This window comes from Mangifera indica, chromosome 8 (genome assembly GCF_011075055.1).
Source record: "Mangifera indica cultivar Alphonso chromosome 8, CATAS_Mindica_2.1, whole genome shotgun sequence".
NCBI classification, from domain to species: domain Eukaryota; kingdom Viridiplantae; phylum Streptophyta; class Magnoliopsida; order Sapindales; family Anacardiaceae; genus Mangifera; species Mangifera indica.
In genome coordinates this window covers 14558030-14583187 of record NC_058144.1, presented here as the reverse complement: position 1 = coordinate 14583187, position 25158 = coordinate 14558030, and the positions used below count along the sequence as shown (strand labels likewise).

At 36.5% G+C, this 25158-nt stretch overlaps 1 protein-coding gene across 6 annotated transcripts; it reads right to left on the bottom strand.

The window, feature by feature from the left end:
- Positions 1-2889: 2889 nt before the first annotated feature.
- On the bottom strand, positions 2890-23232 carry LOC123223677 (protein SPIRRIG-like). 6 transcript variants are annotated; one of them, XM_044646978.1, is made up of 19 exons: positions 22284-23227; positions 21041-21110; positions 20845-20930; positions 20350-20440; positions 19844-19900; positions 19023-19199; positions 17578-17769; positions 17341-17406; positions 15992-16106; positions 14284-15455; positions 13324-14020; positions 13135-13237; positions 11913-13027; positions 10127-11774; positions 6921-9983; positions 5976-6284; positions 5495-5801; positions 5224-5370; positions 2890-5032 (listed from the first exon to the last, which is right to left on the bottom strand). In XM_044646978.1, exons 1-19 carry the CDS (start codon positions 22448-22450, stop codon positions 3848-3850), a joined length of 10767 nt encoding a protein of 3588 aa, XP_044502913.1. In that variant the 5' UTR covers positions 22451-23227; the 3' UTR covers positions 2890-3847. The 6 variants fall into 6 exon arrangements, with proteins under 6 accessions (XP_044502913.1, XP_044502915.1, XP_044502912.1 ...); XM_044646980.1 differs by having other exon boundaries at positions 19023-19106; XM_044646977.1 differs by lacking the exon at positions 20350-20440 and adding an exon at positions 20214-20349.
- Between the last annotated feature and the right edge of the window lie 1926 nt (positions 23233-25158).

Below are 25158 nucleotides of genomic sequence, written 5' to 3'. Positions count from 1 at the left end.
TTAGTTCATACAATATTTAACAGTCCAAATGATCTGTTATTCATACAAGCTATATATCATTGGAAAGTTAATTCAAATTTCTTTCCAACAAGATATAATAGAACTCATAATTCATCAGGTAAGGCAGCCAAAACGAGGGACTAATTCAATGGCAAAACGGTAAATTTTATGCAACTTTCTGCCATAAACAAAATTCCACACATAAACATCTCAAATGGCAAAACCACATTTCTCAACTTCAAAATCATCATTTATAACATAGATCCAAGGAACCAAAAGCCTAAAACTTGTAACATATCAAGGATAACACCCCTTACCTTATTTCAAGCCAAATCTTTGCAAGTTGGCTTCCTTCTCTTTCTTTTGTTTCTTTTAACACCAAAATTACCATAAATCAACATCAAAACATACTAACATATTCATATAACATGCATCCAATATATATATAAACATAGGAAAAACGAAAAAGAAAGAGATCATTTGGTTACCAAGCTCTAAAAGTGTTTCCTCTTCTTTTCTTTTTTTACTCTTCTTTCAAACTCTTCCAAGCATCCAAGTTCCTTCTAAAAAATGAAGAAAACAAGCATGAAGGGGCTGATTTTTCTGGAAGGGCGGAAGAAATGATGGAAAAATGGTATGAGATGCCTTTTTTGAGTTTTCTCTCTCTTTATCTAAGCTTTATCTCCCTTTTTCTCTTTATCTCTTTTCTTTTTCTTTTTCTTTTTCTTTTTTGTATTTATATACATATATATTTATATAAACACACTCATACATAACATATACATATATATATATATATATATATATATATATATATATATATATATATTTTTTTTTTTTTTTTTTAAATGGGAAGTATCTCAAAACAGGGTTAAAAGACGTAAATACCCATGAAACGTATCTGAGGGTATTACAATCTCACTCAAAAACAATTTGATCGGTTGATGGAACTTTTTGAAGAAGAAAAACAAGAAGCTGCAGTAATAAATTTTGTTGGTAATATATCTAAATTTTCCTTTAAATACCAAAGTTGGATATTAGATAATAGAGCTTCGGATCACATTATATCCAATGCTACATCAAATCCATAACAAAACCAGTAAAACAATTGCAAGTTACATTTCCAAATGGTGAACAAGCTAAGGTACAAGCAATTGGAATGACAAAAATAAACCATAATATTTGTCTTAAGGATGCCTTGTTAATCTCTAATTTTAATTGTAGTCTAGTCTTTAATAGTAAGCTCACTAGAGACTGGAAATTATTTTTGGAACTAACGGATGTGTTTTGCAAGACCTAACCTCCAAGAAGATGATTAGAGTGGGTAAATTACTAAAAGGTTTTTACTACCTCAATAAGGAACTTGAACCTATAATAAATTCAACAAAACTAAATTTTGATGTTGAAATCCTTCATATGAGGCTTGGGCATATTCCTTTCAAAGAATGAAAGAACTCTATAATATTTATGTATCTAGTCTAAAAAAAATACCTTGTCATAGGGCAAAACAAACTTGATGTGTTTTTTCTTTAAGTAATAAGAGGTCCAAAAATATTTTTTATTTAGTATACTTAGACACTTGGGGACCCTACAACACAAAAACACATAATAACAAGTCATATTTTTTCACAATAATTGATGATTTCTCACGGTAGACTTGGGTTTACTTGATGAAAACTAAAGAAGAAGCACTAATGTTATTTCAACATTTTGTCAAAATAGTTAAAGTCTAATTTAACAAATCTGTTAAAAGAGTCAAGTCTGATAATGTAGCTAAATTTTTAGTCAACGAAACTTTAAAATTTTCTTCTAGAACATAAGATGGTGCATCAAACTTCTTGTCCTTACACACCTTAACAAAATGGTGTTATGGAAAGAGAGCACAAACATTTACTTGAAGTTGCAAGGGCACTTCACTTTCAATCCAACCTTAACATATTACGGAGATTGCATACTTGCAGTTGCCCACATTGTCAACCTAACTCCAACACCAAAATTACAAGATAAGCCTCTATTAGAAATTTTGTATATAGAAAAACCTAAAAATCCTCATCACTTATTTAAAGAAATAGGACTTAAGGATTTAGGTCATGATACAAACATAGACATAGAAAATATCACTGGAGACATTGAAGAAAACAACAATGAAAATGTTTGTGAGGAGAGGGAAAATTCGTTATACCAAACTATTGGGGTTACTAATCTTGAAAGACCTATATGAGAAAAGAAACTTCCAAGGAGACGAGAAGATTATATCCTAAATGCAATAACAAAATAAAGACTCATGATGGTAAACTTCTTACTAATTTAACATATAAAACAAATGATCATAATGAGAATTTTTAGGTTAAACCTTCTAATTTTGGGGAAGTAATAAGAAATACAAAGTCGCAAGATGCCATGGCAAAGGAATTGGAGGCTCTCCGAGAAAATAAAACCTGGAGTACTGTACCATTCCCTCAAGGCAAGAAGGCTATAAGATCAAGATGGGTATAAAAGATAAAGCATAACTCAGACAAAACCGTTAAGCGTTAGAAGCATACCCTGTCACTAAAGGTTATAGCCAAGTACAAGGTCTTGATTACAATGAAACCTTCACACCAGTTGCTAAATTTGCAACATTAAAATGTCTCCTTACTATGGCTACTATAAAAACTTCACCAAATGAACGTAAATGACACCTTCTTAAATGAAGACCTTGAAGAAGAAGTCTTCATGACAATTCCACAAGGCCTCACACCAACAGTGAAAAGGTCTGTCAAGCTCCCACTCTCAACTTTTCAAAAATCAAAATATCCACATATCATTCAACTTATGTTACATTTTGCAGTTAATTGTAAAGGTAGTATTTAAATAAATTTTTTTTAAAAACACATACTACATTATCACTTCTTTAAAAAGATGTATCGTTTCATATTATAAAATTACTAATACAGACTACTACATATTGTATCATACAATATATGTATCGCATTATACCAATTTTCAATAAACTCTAAGATATGTATGGTTTTCTATCCATATCATACCGAATGTATGTAACCATAACAGCTTACCTATGTAGGTAAAATTACTCTAATTATAAGGATTAACAATCTCACTATGAAATTACAATTACATTATGACCTCATTAAAAAAAATAAGACACTTTCCAACTATGCTAACCCAATTATAACAACTTCTAGGTTTGATTCTCTTCTACTAATTGGGTCCCCAAAAAAGAGTCATGAAGCGATTTATGGCAACACCATGAAGAGAGAGTACAAAACGAGAACAAGAATTAACCAATGCGCTGGACAGAGACATGGTTCTTAACGAGAAATGGGCTTTGAGTTGCCAACTCCACTGTGCAAAAAGAATTACAGCCAAACTTCTGCTCATACTCCTAATGCTCACTCATGGCACATTTTTCCGCTATACGAGTTCTTCACACGCTGTTAGTAATTCCATCTATTTACATCAAAACCCACCTGCACAGTTGTGGACGACTAACATCTTTGTTCCAAATCAGAAAACATCCTTCCATTTCATCACCCAAAATACAACAAAAATAAGACCTACCTTTTCACCCTCTCAACTCCGAGATTGAGACACTTGTACACACACCGTGCTAGGTCTCACACTAATCTGACTTTTGAAGAATCATCCAAATCTGCAACAGGCTTCATTTCTCCAATTTTCTCTGTATAAATCTGGGGCCAGCTCTGTTGCCTTGGTTTCCCTTCTCCATCTATTATGAATACACAATTGAATTTTCCCCCAGGTCTCAAAACCCATTCGCAGTTTTGATAAATAATCAAATAGCTGCCTCGAGCTGAAATTATCACAAAGTGTTGTTTTTATGTTTTCACCCCTGATTAAATGAAATTCTTAAGCTATCATCTGGTAGTGTCCAAGATACCAAATGCCCAGCAGAATCACCGCTCAGTAACTGTTTAAGGTCATTCGGGATGTGAAGGGCAGTGACTGGATGCTTATGAAACTTCAGTACCTTGTGGAGGACCAACCTGTACTCTGTTGACTTACCACCCAAATCTAAACCCCCTGTCTCATTGCTACCTGACTTGCTTTGAGAATGGGCACTCTCTTCCTCGGAGCAGTGGATCATTTTCCATACTTTAACAGCTCCACTCTGGTGACCTGTCACATACCAATCTGTGTCCAGCCAATCAGAAAGCGTACAGCTTGTCACTGAGAGAATGGAATCAGAGGGCAGTTGGGATGTGTTAATCACGGCAAGGCAGTCCCCATTGATGCTCCAAATAGCAAGCAAAATTCCAGCAGCTGTCACTGTTTCCCCAGTCAAGTCATTCACATAAACTGCTGAAACTGGTGCAGGGAACTCAGGGAGTTGCCTAACAAAACACAAAGAGCTAAGGTCCCATATAATAACAGTGCAGTCATCAGACCCACTCACAATAAGCATGTAGGGCTGGCTAACATGAAGGCATGTAACTGTAGCCGTATGGGCAGAAAGTGCCTTCTCCAATTTCAAGTGTTGTAACAAACGCTGCCCAACCTTATTGATTCTCCAAACAGAAACTAACCCATCATCAGCACCAGTGACCAAAATTTGACCATCATGGCTGACACCAACACACTGAACCTGGTAGCCCCCGTGAAGATTCTCATGAGTGGAGAGGAGTCTGTCTTGATCATAGCTCATAATTCTCAAGCTACGGTCTGGAAAACCCCATGCTACATATTTGATATATGCTCTAGGCTTCAGCAAATTGTTTGTCCCTGCCACAAGAACTTTCTCGTGGACATTAACTATCTGAGTAATGGAAGATGAACTCTTGCGTATTTCATGTGGAACAAGGTGGACAGAATGCTTGAGAGGATGAAGAGGAAGCTTTCTGTCAATCCGCCTTTTCACATGAGGCTTGAGGAATAGTTGCTTGGGAGTTTGCCCAAAATGGTTAATTTGTGCTAGTATAGATGCTTTCATTGTGGGATCTGTAACTGAATCTATATCCACACTTCCCTCGTATGTGTAATGATAGAAAACATTCACAGCTTCTTCAGCTGCCTGCAATTATATTAAGGAATACATTATCCAATAAGCAGAAGAAAAAAAAAAAAAGCTGATATACAATGTGTTGCACTGAAATAGAGACAGGAAATAAGAAAGATGGAGCATAAGTGATGTCACAATATGCTTAACAATTACAATTTAATCTTTCATAAATGCAATTAATTGAAAACAATTTCAAAACCCACCTTCCCTCTCTGTTTATAACCAAAGATGAGATCTATCCAATGATGAAGATTTTCTGAAACATAATCACATTCCAGTGCTTCCCTATGCTTCCTTATGAACTCTCTTGCACTGCCTCTGGCCCAAGGAGGTAAGATGACATCACCAACCTAAATCACACATATAATTATGATACACTATTCAATATGAAATTGCCTATACCAATTCTATCAGAACATCATCAAACAAAAAACAAATAGTCAACAGAATATCAAGAGTTTAACAAGTAAAAACCTTCTCCCCTGATTGCTTCTCTCCCAAGTCGAGATTGAACCTATTTTCCAAAAACTCAGGCATGTAGAAGAATTCTGGAATCAATTCCTTCACATCAGATGTGTTACCCTTTCCAGATGCACTTGACCAAGTATCTCTAACACTATTAAAAAGTCGATCAGCATGATCAAACTGACCACCCTGTAGCTTCCGATTCTCTGCACTGAATGGTGGTAGACGAAGAAGATAAAAGAGAACAATTCCAGCACTAGAATAATGTGAACCATAATGAAATTTGGGGACTTCAGGATCATCCCAGCTCTCATGTCTGACATAAAAGAAATATAGAAAAAATAAATGTGTAAGCAATACACTCTACATATTGATTAAATACTAATTAATAAAATGTGCTTGCAGATGATAATAAATCAAGAAGCTTACAATGAACACTTAAAATATTTAAATAGAAATAGATGCATGAAGAAAAATCATGACAACCAACCTTCTCTTAAACTCCTCTTCTCCCTCTAGTGTTTGACAACCCATTGGTTTGTCAAGCTTACGAAAGGTTTTTGGATTTGACAAGTCAAGATCATCACTCTCATAATCTTGAAGAACCCAAGGAAAGACTGGATACTGTGTCAGGTCACTGTAGCCACGTCCTGCTAAGGTATTGAGATGCATGAGGTACTGGAAATTGCTGATCTCTCCATTTTGCCACCTTTTTGAGAAAGATTTAGCCACTATTTTAAAAAGACGACTGCCCTCACTGCTTTCCTGTTTAGTCAAACCTGAAATGGTTGTGTCCAGCCTGCAAGCAAGGGGATCAGTCAGTAAACAGTCTCATGTTCCAAAACACAGAAGATAAGAAAAAGGAACACCAAAGCACAGATGTCAACATGTAAAAAGAAAAAGCATCAAGCACACTGAGACATACACCAGGCTTTTGAAATGCATGGTACTACATTATAATTAATACAAAATGTTATCATGTCTTAGGTGATCAAAACACAAAGCATGTATTTTTAAGTATTCTCTTAATCAATTAGATATATGGTGAAGATGACAGGAATTCTGAGAATACACAAAATTAAATAGTTTTTTCACTGAACTAATAGGCATATTATGTCAAATTTATTATTATTTTCTTCACCAAGCCCATTCATGAGTCTAGGAAATAGCACCTTGAGCTGCAATTCTCTGACCAAACCTAAGCTGCTCAATAATAGGTTGTTAACAGCCTAGTGTAAACTATTACCAGTAAATATGAAACAGAAAAAAGAAAAGGCCAATTCAATAACCAAACCTGAGCTGCTCGGGAAATGGTCATTAACATCCTCACACAAACTATTACCACTATATATGAAGATTAAAAAAAAAAAACAATTAGAGAGGGGTGGACACTGCAGGAGAATTATAAAAAGAAAGTCAGAAGTAGATATTATACATGCTGTTTCTTGGGAGATTCATGGCAACAAGATTCTTAAACACTTCTTCTCTCTCTTTTTTGTGGAACACCAGAAGATCATTACATCCATCCATGCTAAATATTTCAACGGCAACAGGTCGTAGCTGGTAATCACGCTTTAAAATCTCATGAACACTATTAAGTTTCCACATACGCCAAGGATGAGGTAAATTACCACTGGTGCACACCTTCTCCTTTCCCCAAGCACCGCCACTATAGGCCCATGCCCTTCCCCCAACATATGTCTTTGCTGATGCGCTCCAAGATGAAGTTGGCTTGGACTGGAAATCTGTACTGCAAGAAACATCTTTTTTTACACCCAAGGCCAGATCAATAACAGAAAGTTCATCTTCGAATTCCTTTTCAAAAATGCACCCAGAGTCATCAATATAAAAATTCTCAATCACATACAAAGAAAGCTCCCCTATCAGAAATATACCATCCTTTTTATCAAGACCTACAACCCTTTCACAGTTATATCTGAATCTTATCTTCTCAAGAGGTTCCAGATAAGGTCTGATTAAATATTCACCATTATCAAGAAGCTCCTTAAATGCTTTATCCTCTGGACTCTTTCCTTCAACCAGTTTGGCAGATGAAGATTGCCTTGGAGATCCTATGTCACATTTTTCTTGTACACTCTCTGATATTGGAACAGAAACTGAACTTGATTTGCCGCCAAACTCAAGTGCTGAGTGAAGACTTGCTTCATTTATACTACTAGCTGTGTCATCATTCCAGCCATTCCTAACAGAAGCTACATCTTTCACATCTTCTGGTTCTTTCAAAATTGAGTCACAATACAGCTCAGTGACAACACCTTCTTCCTGCTTTCCACTGTCAGTTAAATGATGGAAGAATGATTCAGAATCAATATCTGATGCATAAGGACCACCTTGATTTTTTGCCTTGGGAAACTCTGCTTCAACTAAATTCAAATGTCCATCAAGGACATTTTGGATGCTATCAATTCTCAATTTGCAGCGTTCAAGCTTTTTACGCATCCTGTATGGACCTTCAATGGAACAAAGCTGCCACTCAGGATCTTCAGTTGCGGAGGTTTTATTCATAGGAAACATTCCCCGCTCATGTACAAGTTGCTGGAGATGTGTTTGCCACTCACTTTCAGCATGGAGAACCCATCCATACTTATCTTGACGAACAACTCTCAGCTCAGTAGACATTGCATCACGGACCAACTCCAGCGCATATCTCCGTTCATTTACCTGCTCCCAGTGCCTCAAATCTAGTTTTGCAGTATCCTTTGATCTTCTCCCCATTTCCTTCTTGCGGCGGCCCTCCATGCCTTTCATCCTTACTCCAGGAAACTTTGCTGATCCAGATATATACTGTCCCCACATAATGGCAGCACACTGTTCCAACACTTTATTGACAGTCTGCTCAGAGTTCTGAAGCCACTCAAGGAAAGCAGATAAACTTCCAGTCAATAATTTGTCAAAACCACCATGTAGTACATCCAGGTGCTGTCCTTGATTTGGTTTTGAGACAAGCAATTCTTCAAATGCAGCCCTGCGATGGACCAGCAAATACTTCACTAATTCAACTGCCATGTTTTGCACATATTGCCTTTGATCATGGAGAAGTGATATTAAATTCACACAAAGACAGCAATTTAGATCAGTATCAAGATTGCTGGGACAGAATATAATTCTTCTGTGAGCAACTAATAACTGTAAAACTGTACAGATATCAACTGCTGAATCTTCTTTTGAAAAGCTTGAGGAAGATTTCTGCTTAGGTTCAATAAGCACACCTAAGCTTGAGAGGAGATGATCTTCTCCAATGTTGGCCAAGAATGATGGAAGGAAGCAATACAATGTCATTCGATTTGTGTTCTTTAAAATTGAATGTACATAAGCATCAAGTTGCCTGCTTCCTTTTCCGATAGATAAAAGACCCTTTCCACCAGGAGATGCTTCTTCAATCTGGCCATCCTTATTTGCCAACTGTAACATCGATAGCAAGAACTCTAATGTTTTTAGAACAGCAGCTGGCCGAGGAAAAGCACCTGTATATACACGATCCACTATCATCCAGCACAAAGCATCTAAGTTTGAAGACCAACGGCTCTTATCTAGCTTTTTCTCATCTTCTTCATCATCACGCAACAGACGCCTTTCAAGAAAGTTGATCAATCTACTGAGGCACAAACCCTGAAAAACTAACACCGATTCAGCATCAATGTAAAAAGGAACCACCTCTAAAATGCTCTCTACAACCTGAGCTGCTTTCATTTGCTCAGTCATAAAATCAGAGAGAACTTCAGCCATAAAATCTAACACAGCAGTTGCTCCAGCAGAACAAGGACCACCACCATAGCCAGAATCGTCTATTTCAAGGAGAAGGTTTGGACTGACTGAAAAACATGTAATGGCAGAAGAGGCTCCGTGAGAACTAGACTTCAAGCCTGAAGATGGATCAAACCCGGCAACAGACACAGTAGACTCCATGGAAGGAGTGGCAACTAAGGGTGTTTTAGATTCACTGTGGTTTGAACTTAACCAAGAAGTCAGTGCAATAACTGGAGAAGGAGATGGTGTAATTAGAACTCTGGAATTAGATTTCTCAGATAAAATGGGAGTATCTATCAAAGTGAGAGATGCAGAACTCTGGCAATCTGTTGGTGGGACAGGATTCATAGCACCTTTAATGTTATGGATGTTGGAATTATTGGAGCTTGAGGCAACAGAAACCTGGTCAAAATTATCACCATCCAAGCTCTGAACAGTCTGGACATTTTCTAGTACTGATTTGTTTGATTCTGGATGGGCCATGTTAACGTTGACCTCTACTTTATCATCAGCTATATAATTGGAGTCTGCAGGCATATCTTCAGAGCTTGTACTTGCCTGCCCTTGGGGGAAGCTTCCAATACTAATGGACGTTTTCAGAGACTGTTCTTGTTCCTGAGGCAAGCTAGAAAATGTATTTGAAGAACTACTGGCATCATCAGAATCATTGATATTCTTTTCTTCTGTCTTTTCTGAGAGAGCTTTTGCCATTTTCACAGCATATGCAGACCTACAAGACATAATAAAATTAGTTCATTTAAACAAGGAAGAATAAACCTGAGAAGGGTAACATGATTCACAAAAATTTAAGAAATAAGATTTTGCAAAGAACTATCTGGAAAAGTACAAAATAGTTGGCACATCAACACAGACCTGATGCAGGAAAAATACAGTTCAACACAGCTTTCAAGAAATTCTGCACGTCTGCAGACAGCAGAGAATGGGGAACACATCTTTGCTAGGTCAACCATGAATCGCAAGACTGAGGTTGCAGCAGCAGGAGCTGATGCTTCCCCACCCATTAAACGTGCTGCATACGTCTTATGCATCAGGGCTTCACCTTGAAGTTCTCCAGCCATATCTGTATTTCCCTCCACAAGTTCAGCCACAAGACCTGCACCCACCTGGGAAAAATTTCCATTTTGGTGGGCAAGCATTGCCTGAATACTCAACCTATCAAAAGTGCATTTTGCCATAGCAATCACAGACTCTAGCAGTTCTACAAATTTCAACTCCACATATCCTCCATCACTTGGCATCAGGGCATGAAAATCCAGCATACGAACTTCTGGTAGTCTTGGGTAAACGGGTTTACCAAATATTAGACAGAATAAAATATAATATATATCGGGGGAGTCATAGAAACTTTGAAGTACCCGCACCAAACCTTGATAACCTCCACTAGTGCGAAATTTTAGAGAAAATGTAGGGGAAGAAGAAAGGCACACGCCAAGTAGAGTCATGATCCATCTCATACTTGTAGGATGAACAGCTTCATCAAGAAAATATGTTATTAATTTGGATGAAACGATCTTATGCCACTGCTCAAGCAATTCTTCCGGTTTTATGGTTACTTGAAGATCAATAAGCATTTCCAACAGCATATTCCTTACAATTACATGTTTCCCCATTGACTCTCGCATTATCTGACACTGTGATTTCAGTTCAGGTGGATCAAATGTCATAATAACAAATCTGACCACATGTTCAAGTTCAGAGACCAGAAAACCATCTTCCAAAATGACACCAAGCAGTACAACCAATTTTTCCAGTACAGGAACTTCAACATCACCTCGCTGTAGAGTCACAAGTAAGTGCTGAACAAGGTTAATTTGGCGAAGAACTGTGAGGTTATGATTTCTGTACCAGTGCATGGACACAAGATGCTCAAGAAAACCAAGCAATGCAATTTGAATGTTAACTGGGGCTGCAACCCACAATGTCCAGTCCAACAAGACATGCTCAACCATATCTGGATTAGACAAAACAATGCAATTTGAGGTTTCAACTGGCATATCAACATTTTCAAGCCCAGAAATATGACTAAATGAATCATTTTGTGGAGAAAACTCATCCACATCTCCAAAAGACCCAAGTGCCGAAATTTCATCACGGAATTTTGACAAACTAAGTTCTGAAAAGCTAGCTTCTGGAATACTTGTGGAAGGTGACAAAGCGTGACCAACTTCAAGCTTCTTTGGTTCTGAAAATGAGGCTTCACATGCAGCAATCTCAAAAAAGATCTCAAGAGAGTGCATATCAAATAATGACATTCTATGATGCAGAAAGAGAGAAAGCAAATGGTAGCCCCTGCATGTTTGCATGTCTCTTACATTCTGAGGATTTTGATGAAGTGCACAAGCAAGCAATGAAAGGGCCATGTGAAGCATATCCCTGGTTTCAGCTGCTTCAACAAGAGCAAGGATAACAGTTACACCACCAACAGGACGAATGGTATCACCAATCAAGCTCTGCCTACAGATGTAGATATCCCCATGAAGACGTCCAATGCGTGGTATACCTACCAAAACAAAGCGAGGAAGAGACAAAATTATAAGAGAGATTCAAAGGATTAAAGAACCGTTCTTCACACAAAAATCAGACACCACAGCTTTGACTAAAGTTTTTTAATGCATAAAATAAGATAGTGGTTGCATACCCCCTATAGGAGAAGCGGCAGCAGACGTAGGATCAACCAGATTAAGCATGGAAAAGGTACCAAAAGCTCGAATAGCTTCTGTACATGTTCCATCAAATGCAAAAATAAGTTTTTTCCCAGAGAGCTGCAACGAGAGGTTTCCCAGTCTCTCTAAATCCCAAACAATCCCACTACCATCTGCCTTGGAATCCCCTTTCTTGCTGGCAGGGTCAATCTTCTGTGCGTTAGGAGCCAAAGTCATTTCAGCATCTAAGGAATCTAGGATGGCCATACTACCACCACCACAAGCTTGGTTAGGCACAAAACACAGAAGATCTGAGTCTTGGAAGAGCCCTCTGTATCCTCTACCCAGAATGTACATAAAATAAATACATCCTGATGTAAGAACCTCCTCAAAAAGATAGCAAGAGCGAAGTCTCCAAGTAAGATCACTAACATTTGCACAAGTAACCGGAGTCCCAATTGTTACCTGCAAAGGTTTTCCAATTGGAGATGGAGAATATCCTAATTTCCCTGTGTGCCTAAGCTTTCCATTGAAATACACATAAGCAACACTGGCTTGAAAAAGTCCAGCTAGAGCATTTGGCTTACTATGAACAACAGCAAGGTGATGCCACCTACCTTCTTCCAATTCTAATCCAGAAAATGACAAAGAGGAAGAATTGCTAGTTGAAAGGGTTAGTACACCATCCTCCTGCAGAAGAAGTTCTGCATAGAAAGTGCTTACATTATTAGCAGCACCAACAGAAAATAAACGGACCATCTGCCGTTCAGGGTTCTGCCCACCAGAGCCACTTCGCCTCTTAGAACTCCCAACTTTAGACAGTTCCATTTCCTTTAACTGTGAATTCAATAAATTTCGAAACCAAAACCAACATACAAAGGAATATCCAGCAGCAGGAGGCCAAGATCTTTCTCCAAGAGACACCTGAATAGAAGCATGCCCAATCTTGCTCATATCCATCTCTACAAATGGTGCTAGAGAAATATCTTCTGAGACCATATCTTCCATGAGAACTAATCTCTCCATCATATCCACAACAAAATAGCCTGAGTTCATCACTCTCATTTGTATAGCATATCTTATAAGCACCCGGAGTTCTGATGCAGACAACCTATCACAAAATTTTTTAATACATGTTCAAATATAACAGACATTGCAGAAATTAGTGAAATGGATTAGGTAGATATTATAATCAATGAAACACAGCCAAATTCTTACCTATATGCCCCAAGAACTTCCACGATCTTCAAAGCATAAGAAAGTAAAGGAGATGAACCAAAAAGAAACGGGTGAATGATCTCTAGTAGAAGTTCCACACAACCTAAGTAAGTCCAGAGAAAGCAATAGTAAGAAAACCAGCCACAATTTAGTAAATGATAGTACAACGCTAGGAGATGATTTTCTCACCTACAGAGGTAAGGTTTTCCTGATTGAAAGGACCAGCACGAGCTAGCCTCTCAATGAGGTTAAGCACTTCTAACTGCACCTTTGGAGTAAAAAACAACAGTGAACGGATGAGAACTTTAAGAGCACCAGCATTATACACTCGTTCCTTCTCAGGATTACATAAACCAGAAGGGGTAGTTAACAGAAAACAAGATGACTCAGATTCAACCACATCAGATGGTCTACCACTCTCAGATGTTATGAAAGGTGGATGCACAATTTCAAGAGCAAGTTCCAACAACAACTGTATAACTTGCTTTTCACAATCAACAGATAACAGACCAGATTCAGATAAAAGATCATAAAAAGTTTGGGATGATATGATAGAATGTAACTTCATTCTATTAATGCTATTATCAACCACTCCAACTGTCATCAAGCGCAATAAATATGTAAACTCCTTGGTATAAACCATTAAAAAAGATTCATCTGGATGTCCTTCACCTTGAAAACTCTGAAGCATGGTTAGCAGAAGAGAAAACCCAGTGAATTCGCCAAACACCTTTTGGGCTGAATTGTTAACTCCCAATATACGCCACAATGCTCCCATTGTATCACATTTGGCATCACTTTGAAGCCTGTACTGATGTCCTAAAGCACTAGTAACCATTCCACCTTTTAGAACTTCAACAAGCGAACCTAATTCTTCTGGATGGACCTGGTAAAAAAAACAATCCAATGATATTTTTGTGACATTGAGTGTAGACAATTATACTATAGACAAGTAATGGAATGTGATTATCCATCCCTAAGCATTAAAAGATCATTACTTTCAAAGTTACACCACTAAAAGTTATAGTTGTGAATGCTTGATGCTAAAATAAATATATTTCAAAATGATTTATGGAGGAAGGACAAAATTTTTAGAGCTGTACTCGGTCAAAACATGAAACTAAGAGTTAAACGTAAATAGTCACATACTTGTTTGACATCTTCAGCGATCAAACATGACAATACACGAAGGACACCAGCACGATGGAAATCAGACACCAAAAAAGGAAGAAAAGTGGTAACACCATTGGCTGATCTGAATGCTGCTTGATTAGCTTCAGCTTTCTTCACCAAGGAGACCATACAATCCCATGCTACAGCAATTGTACCCTCAACTTCAAAAATAGGAAACTTCCCTGAACCAGATTCCAAAAGCTTGGGTGAAGAAATAATAGTATCCTCACTGTCAAAGTGTTTCTTGAAGCTACTTGAGCTGGATTTTCTCTCCAACTGAGCAGGGTTACCTTTATGTTGCTCAGGACCCAGAAGAAACTTGTGTTGCTTCAGTTCATCTATCAGAACTTCCAGCACACCAACCTCCCGAAGGACTTTCTTGTACTGTTGATCAAAGGATAGGAGCTTTACAAAGAAGGAAAGTATAGTATGCTTTAGCTCTGATGTTATTGGTTGCTGAAGCAAGCAACAAAGTGAGAGCAATTCTTGCTCAGGAACACAATTCACAACAGTCACAGCATATTCCAGGATTTTCAAGATTATCTCTTGCAAAGACTGAGGAAAATTAGCCATGTTTAGGATAAAAAGTGGAACCGTCCGTAATTGTTGGCACAACTTATAGTTTTCAATGTGACTAGAGAATATTTTAAACATTCTATCTAACACTTCAGCCTGCACTTCTCTGTTGTCAGCCTTGAGAAGAATGTCCTGCAACATGTGGATTGCTTCAAGGTCTTTCACTTTACCATTTCCTTGTTCCCACATTTCTTCACCAACCCAGTCAGCTGGTGTTGTACGACTTCTGCTGTGACCACCGCCCTTGGATTGAGAAGACTTGGATCCTTTGCCTTCAGAAGATTCTGTAGGACCAGTTTGAGCTAAATTCACAAGGACGTCAAGCAGCCTGGACAGTGTGGGCGAAAGATGTTGCAGTGAAGGATCCTCCTCTCCCATAAAGTCCTGTCTCTCTACATCACACAATGCTTGAGAACCTTCTGGAACTAATTTTTTACTGGAAGGAGACTTAGAATAAGTGGAATCAATTGCCTGTTTTTGTGGCATGGAAGCCAGAATTAGTGCAAAATGAACAAGGAACTGATAACCATGGGCATTATGTATATCCTCCCTGAGCCTCACACCACCAGCCTCTACAAGCCAAAATTGTATATAATTAGCAGGGTAAAACAAGATAAACAAAGCACAAGCTGTAAGAATAAAGATCTACAATCAACAGGTAAAGAAGAATATTTATATTGAAGAAATTAGAAACAAAAATAACCATGATTTGGGAGGATTTTTTAAAACAACTCACATTGATATTTTCTGCACGTCTGGCTGAATTTTCACTCACCAAACAAAAATACCACGGAATTGAAAGTGATTTTACCATGATCTCATTGAGCATGTGAAGCATCATGGCAAAATATGATACAAGTAGGAGCACCTCAACAAACTCAGTAGCACTCGGCATATTTGACACACTTAAAAGACACGTTGTTAAGCGTGTTGAGCACCCCTACTCAGTTGTGTGCAAAAAATTTTAGAATGGGCTACCTTTGAGAAAAGCCCTCGAATTATGCTTACTCGTGCTATCCCTTGTTTATTTCAAGAGGAAAGAAGATTACTCCTCTTACAATATAATTCTTCTTAGACAACCTAACAAGGAAAGATATGAGCCAATTACCAGGTTTGTAAGACAATTCCACACATTCAAGTAACAAGTCCACAATGCCCACAGTGTAGCCAGAGTCAGCACAATCAGGATTAAAATCTTTAACAGCCATTAACAGAACTTTTATCTGCATGTGGAAACAACATTCACTAAATAAGATATATTCAAAAATAGATGAATAGATCATAAACAAAGCCAATAATCACAATCAAGAAACTTAAAAAAGCACATTAAAGAAATCCTGAAACAGACTTTCGTAAATAAAAATATCTGACCATCTTTACATGGCTAGCATTTGAGTTCCACATTTCAAAGAAAAGGGGCTAGAGAAGTGAGCATTATTATCAGTCAAATGTTGAAAAGCAAGCCATAAGAACAGTAGCTCAATAGCTGCATCTCAAAGAATATCTCTTGTACTTTTCCTTAAAATAAGAAATATAAGATAAACCCAATACAGATTTACATATTATACCTTAGACCTCTCACTGATTAAGGAAGATGACTGTCATAAATGGTATTCCTCAAAACACACAGATTATGACAAGCAGCAAAAAACATACAGTTTGCTGCACTTCCCAGGATGCAGTAGAAGCCGGGGAAGCATTTGTTAATCACCTCGTCAGAGGGAGAGAGTGACTTAGATACAGCTATACTGTTTTACTGTGAAATATAAGAAATTCACTACACGTAAGCTTTGAATGGACAAGATAAAGGATCCTACTAGCCTTCCATCATTTTTCTCCACATCTATGCCCTCATTATCTATATCCTATTAGTTTTCTAAAGTAATCACACGAATATCAAATAAAATACAAAATAAAGAATGAAGTCATAAATAATTGCAGGAGATTTTATCATTTCTGTATCCAAACACCAGTTTATATTTTTACATAATCAGGGATACAATCATATAAGTGCAGTGAACCAAAATAAGAAAAAAGAAAATCTTCTAAGAAATAGTACGCAAGACAATTACTCTGGTTAACAGAAATGAATGCCATTTTGAATAAAATACAAAACCCAAACCAAGTTTAAGGTATACACATTCGATCTTCACCAACTGTTTGCTTGTAACCAAGAGAGAATAACTCTTAAAAGCAAAGCTACACAAATTATAAGCCTAAATGTACTCAGATTGAAACTTAATCATCATGGAAAAAAAAATAAGAGTCTATATCCTAGTAATCAATTATATAGCACATATGGCATACCACAAAGAGAACCAATGATTCTAGACCCTCAACTATATTAGACTGCGATAACAGTTTATCAAAGTAACCCAATTTCAGACATACTTATAACATTTATGTAATGGCATACCAGAAGACTATTCTTTTCTTTACATAAGAAACAAGGATTACCAGATGATGCTTGCGTATATATTTGGCAGTGCTTCCATTGTCATTGACCAAAAGAAGACCCAGTATCTGGAAAACAACCAGAGGTAACAAGAATTCGACTATCAGATTATAAAGCTTATTTACACTTTATAATGTGGCATACAAAGAATAAAGCATTTTATTAATCAAAAAATAATTAACTAATTAAAAATAATGCATTTAAGTAGAGTACAGTGTAAAAATGTAAAAGAAACTGACCTGCATTGCATGTCTATGAAGCTGTAGGCTGTGCAATGGAACATGACCTTCCCTAAAACAAGAGAATACAGTTAAAGAACCATCAGTAACCATCTGAAACAGTAACTGAAGTGAATCATCCTCAATCAAACTCTGTGCCGCTGAAGGGTGGCTTGCCAATGCTTTCATAATATGGACAACACTGCCCTCTATCTGCATAACCAAAATGCAAAATAAATTAAACCTAATAAAAGGCATGGTTCCAGTTAAGTATAACCAGTAGTTACAAAAGCTGATTTATTCAAACATCTATATTGCTAATGTCCATTTTCAAGTTATACATGGATTTGGAAGTCCATACAGATAACAAAAAAACTATTAATAGAAAACCTTATAATCATTACCCAGTCTTGAATTTGTAAGGCATGCCCATATATACACATAGATATATATATAAGAACTATAACTTGAGAAACTCAAAAAAAAAATCCAAAAAGAGAGCAAATTAGGTTCTTGAATAAGTAAGCATGACTCATCAAAAATACCGATTATGCATAACTCTTAGCTCAAAGAGATTATTTATTTAACTACCTCTTTACTCCCAAAAACAGATATACATTATCAAATTATAAAGAAAGTGCAGTGAGTTTCATTGCAAAAAACATACCATACATATAGTTTGATAGGCCTCACTTTCATGCAATGCAAGTGTTTATAGTCACATAACCTTCCAACACTTAACTTAGGCAGCAGTACTTCAATGCTTTCTCTGAACAAATTACAGATATTTTTCATTTATAATTGAAAATAACATCTTTGTTAATTTGCTATATGGGAACATAAGGTTGACACTTACAACAATTAACACTAAGGTAAGATTGGGGCTACCCCTAAAGCCCAAATTCACAAGAAACCAGGTCCTTGGCTTCTGAAAAATATATGGTGCGCAGTTAGCAACCCAACTAAGGAGCACTCTACAACACCTCAAACAATTAAAATAAAGCCTCAACTCAGGGGTAGGATCATATGCAATATGCCTTAATTCAAAATAAGTAAGAGATACATCTCATTTTTTGTTTAGAAATCCTTCTGTCTTTCTCATTTCATAAAAATATAGTTCAGACACAACAGCTCACAGAACATTAATACCAAGGATTAAAGAGAGCCTTTCTTTTCGTATTGCTGAACTCTAAAATACAGAACCACTGCAGCTTAAGAAGTTAACCTAAAGAAATGAGGGGAAATTTACTGAGCAGATGTCACGAAGCAACAATTAAATTTTTAACAAACAATGTGTGTATTTTTAAAATTGATTAAAAGTATCAAAAAAATCATATATTATGCAAACTAACAACAATGAATCCACAGAAAACTTTGCTCCAGATAAAAAATTAGCAGTTTATACATTGGCACAAACTTGTTTAGGGAACATGGCATTAATCAAAAGGGCATGGAATGAAAACTACCTCAAGCTGGTGGGCTTGCCCAACATCATCATTGCAATTTTTTTTTGCTAGCAGTGACTCTTCAAAATCATTAGTCTTTTGCATCTGATCATCCTCATCAGGAGTCAAAAAAGCATTGAGAATATGTATGAGACAGCACAATATTCCAGAATCAAGAAGAGATTGTTTATCAATAGGCTGTGAACAAAAACAAGAAAATAATCATATTCTATATGGTCACAACATCAAATAAAATAAAGACTGCCAATCATGCACTTATATCTATAATTCTTTTTGGTTTATACTAACCAATTAGGAACAATGTGCAACTATGTCAGTGTTAGGATCCCAAGTGCAAGGTATGAGACTTGGATCCCACATTAAAAAGTATGAGCAACTAGTGTAGGGTTTATATGGCCTTGTGCTCTCCCATCTCAATAGCTAGTTTTTGAGGTGTGGTTCTCCTAAGGTTCGTATCATTTGGTATCAGAGCCATCACCATGTCTCCCAGTTGCAATCGTGCGGCGCGGGTAGTGACGCCGGCATTGCAGTGTTCGCCCGAGGCTAGCAGGGAGCTAGCGCATAGCCAGCTCGCGTGGGCGCCGGGGCTGCGGAGCGTAGTGGTATGTTAGGATCCCAAGTACAAGATATAAGACTTAGATCCCACATTGGAAAGTATGGGCAACTAGTGTGGGGTTTATATGGCCTTAGGCTCTCCCATCTCAATAGCTAGCTTTTGAGGTGTGGTTCTCCTAAGGTTCTTATCAGTCAGTAAAATAACTTCATTGTTATTCAAACTTGCCTTACATAGATAATTCCAACTAAGATATGTAATGGCTTACCCCATATACAAGAACTTCTACCGCAGTTAACAAATTTGAACCAGGAGTGATGCCTTCCTGCAGAAGAATACACATGAATAAAACTTCTAATAACAAATCATCTGCAAAGATATGCAAAAGGAAAATATTAAGATCCAATAAGGCTTTACCAACTCCAACAGTTGGGCTTAGCGGTAAAAGTCGTTGTTTTAAACAAAAGGATATAAATCCCATTGGCAATACCTACTTAAGTTATGTTATCCTAGAAGTTTCCTAACCACAAAGGTTGTAAGTTCTTGAAGTACACCACAGTTTAGAACTCAATTAACATGTACAGAAGGTTGCGAGATTTCTGGGTATTAAAAACTTTAAAAGGATAAAACATGTTTACCTTTGTGACCTCCGAAAAATATCTTAAAACTTTTGCTACATCCAGTGATCTTGTTTTGCTGCTAATTTTTAACTTCTCAATATCACTTACAAATGCTCTTCCCACAACAAAAGAGAATATATGTGTTTCAACTAACCTGTAATTCATCAAAGCTGTCAAAGTTGGTCACGGTGTTCACAATTAGGGAAAATAGAGAGCAAAGCAACCTCTTCTGAAAATTCAAAGCACTGGAAGCAGCAAGAATGATATTTTATAAAGAAGTAAAAAATTGGTTCTCTCAAAGAGGACAAAAGTAAAACTATATAGCAATTGCACAGAAATGAGTTTTCCGAGTGTAATCCTACACCATAAGTTAATGTAAGACTTAATATACAAATAATATACCAACTTTAATATAAAGTCCACATCACTCGAAGAAACATTAAGAAGAACAACTAGTATATAAAATACCTGAATTCTTAATGCACAGTATAATTGTAGTTTTTGTCTTGAAGAATAAATAAATCTCTAAAACTATACAGAAATCTCAAAATTAACAGTTTAATATAACCATGAGAATCTGATATCACACCAAATGATTAGACCAAAAATTTCAAAGGAGCATGTCTAACAAGGAAAATGATGTCCTTACATGGTAACTAACTGAGCTACATTAAAATGCTGCTTTGCTAATCTACAAAATGCATCCACAGTCAAATTCAAGGCGGCTTCTTTCTCCTGTATGCACAAAGAGAGACATTACCACCAAGATATATTTAGAAGCAATCACTAATATAGCCTAGGTACTAAATATAATAGAGCAAACATAGTCCAGGGCAGGCATCTACCTTTTCCGAGCTGGATGAACGGAATTCTTCCCAAAACCTCTTGAAGTCCAATTCCAACTCATGTTTGTCTCTGAAATGAGCAGAAAAAAGAAATGAGGAGAGAAAGGTCACACAAGAGTGTTAAGGCATGACTGAATATGGCCATTGACCAAGTTACAACTAGTCATATTATCCCCACTTTTATTTGGCATTTCCTGTAAAATGTGAAGGACAACGACAATGGGAGCAAATTGCTCATAGCAATAAGCCCTAATATTAAATTTAGACAAAAATAAAATGATCAGAAGATAGAAATGAATGGCAAAAAAGAACCAAAAACCTTGGAAACAAGAAGAAAAAGATGCATAAATATCGAAATTCAAGTATGCTGAGGGCCAACACATATTATAAGGCTAATACAACTAGTTATAGCTAAACAATCTGCAGCATCTAAAATTTCCAATTAGTTACCACTTAATCTTCTCTATGTCTTTGATACATCAAAAACCGTAATTTATATCTCATCCTTCTTTCAAATTGCAATGTAGCTGGAGATACAGCATAATTGGTTTTCAAAGAGAAATGGGCAACAGATTCATAATCCATATAGCATTACCAGACATGACTTTTGGTTGACATACAAACTTGAGCCACATGAGAATCTTCATTGGAAAAACAGATCCAAAAGTTGATACCAGTCAATAAACCAATTACATAAAATAGGCGGAATCATTACACAATATTTCGTCAAACTCAATTGAAGCAGCATCCCACAAATCTCTGCAACTATCTTACCCTCAATAGTAAAGACCATTAACACTTTCTACAAAGATCAAAGGGCGTCTTGAAACTTCCAGCAGAAAATGAGTACCAAAGAGCTATTGGATACTCATTTTAACATTTTTAGAACTTCATAGACCAGAAAATGAGTTTCAGAAAAAAGGAACCATCCGAGCTATGTTCTACTTCAGAGAAACTTATGAAGCTCATCTACTCAAAATTTACAAAAAGCCTAACCCTTTGCATCCACAACTATATCCGTGATCTCCAAACTATTATCAATAATAATCGAACAATAAAAAACCAAAAAAAAAAAAACTAAATTCAGAACCAATTAAAAAGCAAGGTCAAAGAAGTTAAAATTTTGGAAATCACAATAAATTAAAGGGAAAAACAAATGTACTACTGAAAATCGTACGACTTGCACAAAATCAATCAAGAAAAAAAAACAAAACGAATTAAAAAGTTAAAAAGCGGAAGGAACCTTGCAGGAGAAGAAGCGTAGTCTCGAAGAACTGCGCAGGCATTGTTTTCGCGATTGACCGAAGAACGAGAAGAAGAAGCACTGGCTGTTGTAGTAGCACCAGTTGAAGGAGATTGAGCTAAACCGACCTTTTCCTTTATGTCCTTAAGCAATGATACCCATTTCATCGTTTATCCTTACGATTCGCTCATCCGATGATCAATAAAACACCTCTATCAGCAGATCCCTACCTTCTAGAACCAATCTAGAAGGATCCCATCTCTCTCCGACCGCGATCCGCCTAATCTCCGTTCCCAAACAAACCTTAAATATTCGACATTAAAAAATTTCTATACAGCTGAAAAATGTACACGAAGCATTGATCAAACGTTAGAGAAAAGCAAGATCTAGCTAATTAATTTAAATTCTTGGTATCTGATCTGTGTCCGCAGCTCTTCTCTGTTAATTTTCTTTTATCTTTTCTTATTTTTTTAATTTTTTGAAGTTTCACGTTATTGGTCTCAGAAGGTTTTCTTTTAGAACCCTAAGAAAGAGGAGATATAACACGCTGAATCGAGAGTCCGGCTGAGAAAGAGAGGCGAAATAATTCCGAAGAGGAACGAAAAGTAAAGATCTCTCTCTCTCTCTCTCTATCTTCTCTCCTATTTTTTCTCTGTTGCACTTGGACGGCCTCTCCGCCCCCTGTTTCTCGTTCTATATCTTACAATCTTAGAGATTATTTTCTCTCCCTTGGAAAATATCAAATAAAAAGGGAAAAAAATTTGTTCACACTGTCCCTGGCCACGTCAGCGTGGGATACACGACGACAACGTCTGCCATGCGGCTGCTCGAGATTGACGGCCAAGACGTGATTGCCTCCCCTCGTCCTCACTTACGTGCATCTCCTAGTGAAGTTTGGCTTCGAGACCATAGTCGATTTTTCAAGTCTTTTTGTGTCTTGGACTTTGTTGCATTTTTCTTTTTTAATTTATCGGCTATTTCTTTGTAGGCCAAAAGACTTATTTCAAGTCAAACTTTAGGGAAGTCTAGTTTCACCAGATAATTTTTTAAAATTTATATATTTCTCTTTTTATTATAATTTATTATTAAAATTAAAGATAAAAATGTTATTTAAAAAATATATTTTAAAAACTAAAATTTATTACATTTTTCTCTCTAAATTTAAAAAACTAACAATTTACTCTAACCTAAAGTTTAAAAAATCACCATTTCCCCCTACCCAACCTTAGGGTTCAGACTTTCCAAATTTTTTTTGCATCGCCCCCTAAACTTTTAGAATTTTCATTTTCCCCCCAAATAGTTTCCATCTACTACCCTTCTTTCATGACCTCCACCCTCTATCTTCGATTATCCCTCTGCTAGAGATTGAGTAGTCGATTAGCCCAACATCCGTCATTGGTGATTTTGCTCCCTTCTAGTATGATTGCAACGGGCATTTGTGGCCTCTCTTCCTCCTCTCTCTCTCGATGTTAGACGATGACGAAGCATCTGACAATGACGTGGTTTTGGCACAATGGCAACGTAACTCAATTCTAAACCAATGGTGGTCTCTTCTTGGATGGCGAAGAAGAGACAAAGACATCGATGGATCATCATCTTGGAAGAGATGAGGACAATGTTGGAGATGTCGTCATCTTAAGTTTTTAACAGAAATTGTTGCTTTTCAAACCTAAGGTAGGAAAAAATTATTAAATTTTTAAATCTACGAGGAAAATGTGATAAAACTTTTACTTTTTAAAATTTTAAATTAATAACGGCTGTACCCCTAACCTTAACTTAGTGAGTAGTAACCTCCTACCATGGTGTTACTTTCACCTCCTACCATGGGCTTCAACCTTTACAATGTATTGGTGGCTAATTTTGAAGTTAGACTTAGTGAGTAGTAACCTTTCATTTTCTAAGTTTTAAGGGGTGTAGATGGCACTAACTTGGGTTAATTATACAATAACCCTACAATTTGGCAAGAGCATGTTTTCCTCAAACTTTAGGAAAGGCCAAAAGACTTATTTCAACCCAAGATTTAATCTATTCTTAAACTCTCACCTCTCACTTGTTAAGTTTTAAAAACTCAAATACTTATCTGTTAACGATTAAAGTTAATAAAATTTGTTAAATCTAAAGGTATATTTTTCATTTAGTCAATAATATTAAAAAATAAAATTTTATCCTATTTCAACTCTTTAGTTTTAAAAACTAACAATTTCCCCCCAAACCTATGTTTTGAAAAGTTACATTTTCTCTCTAGAGTTTTAATTCTTTTCTTCTTTCTCTATGACCAAAATCTGGTTGAGAATCGATGAAAATCTCTCTTCTTTCTCTATCAGCACTCTTTCTCAATCCTATGAAACAACGAATCAACAGAAACAATGAAGAAGATAAAAGGCATTCGATAGAGACAATGAATCGACATGCGTTCTTAGTCACATCAAATCAACTCCATCGTGTGGTTTGTCATGCCAATTCATCCTCATCTTCCTCTGTCTCATGAACAACCTTCATCTTTTTCATTTTTGAACGTGAATGAAGTTTCAAAAACCCTAAAGAAAGTTCATCACGTCAATTCATTGTCTTCATCGAACACCTTTCATCTTCTTCATTGTTTTCGTCTATTCATTGTCTCCAAGGACTAAAAGAGAGTGGTGATAGAAAAAGAAGAGAGAGCGCCTTCGATTCTCGATTAGATTTTGATCACCGAAGAAAAAGGAAAAGATTGAAATTCTATGGAGAAGATGTAACTTTTTAAAACTTAGGTTTAGAGGAAAAATTATTGATTTTTAAAACTAAGGGGTGGAAATGAGATAAAATTTTATTCTTTTAATATTACTAGTTTAATAACAATTATGCCTTAGATTTAATAAATTTTGTTAAATTTTAA

Bases quoted from the DNA above. Each gene is read 5' to 3' on its own strand.
- LOC123223677 (XM_044646977.1), bottom strand. From the start codon at position 22,450: ATGAAATGGGTATCATTGCTTAAGGACATAAAGGAAAAGGTCGGTTTA. The intron at 15,456-15,991 runs GTAATTGGCTCA...TTTGGCTTGTAG, and splicing joins GGAATTGTCTTACAAACCTG to AGGCTGGTGGTGTGAGGCTC. The intron at 6,285-6,920 runs GTATAATATCTA...CCTTGCTTGCAG, and splicing joins AATCTCCCAAGAAACAGCAT to GCTGGACACAACCATTTCAG.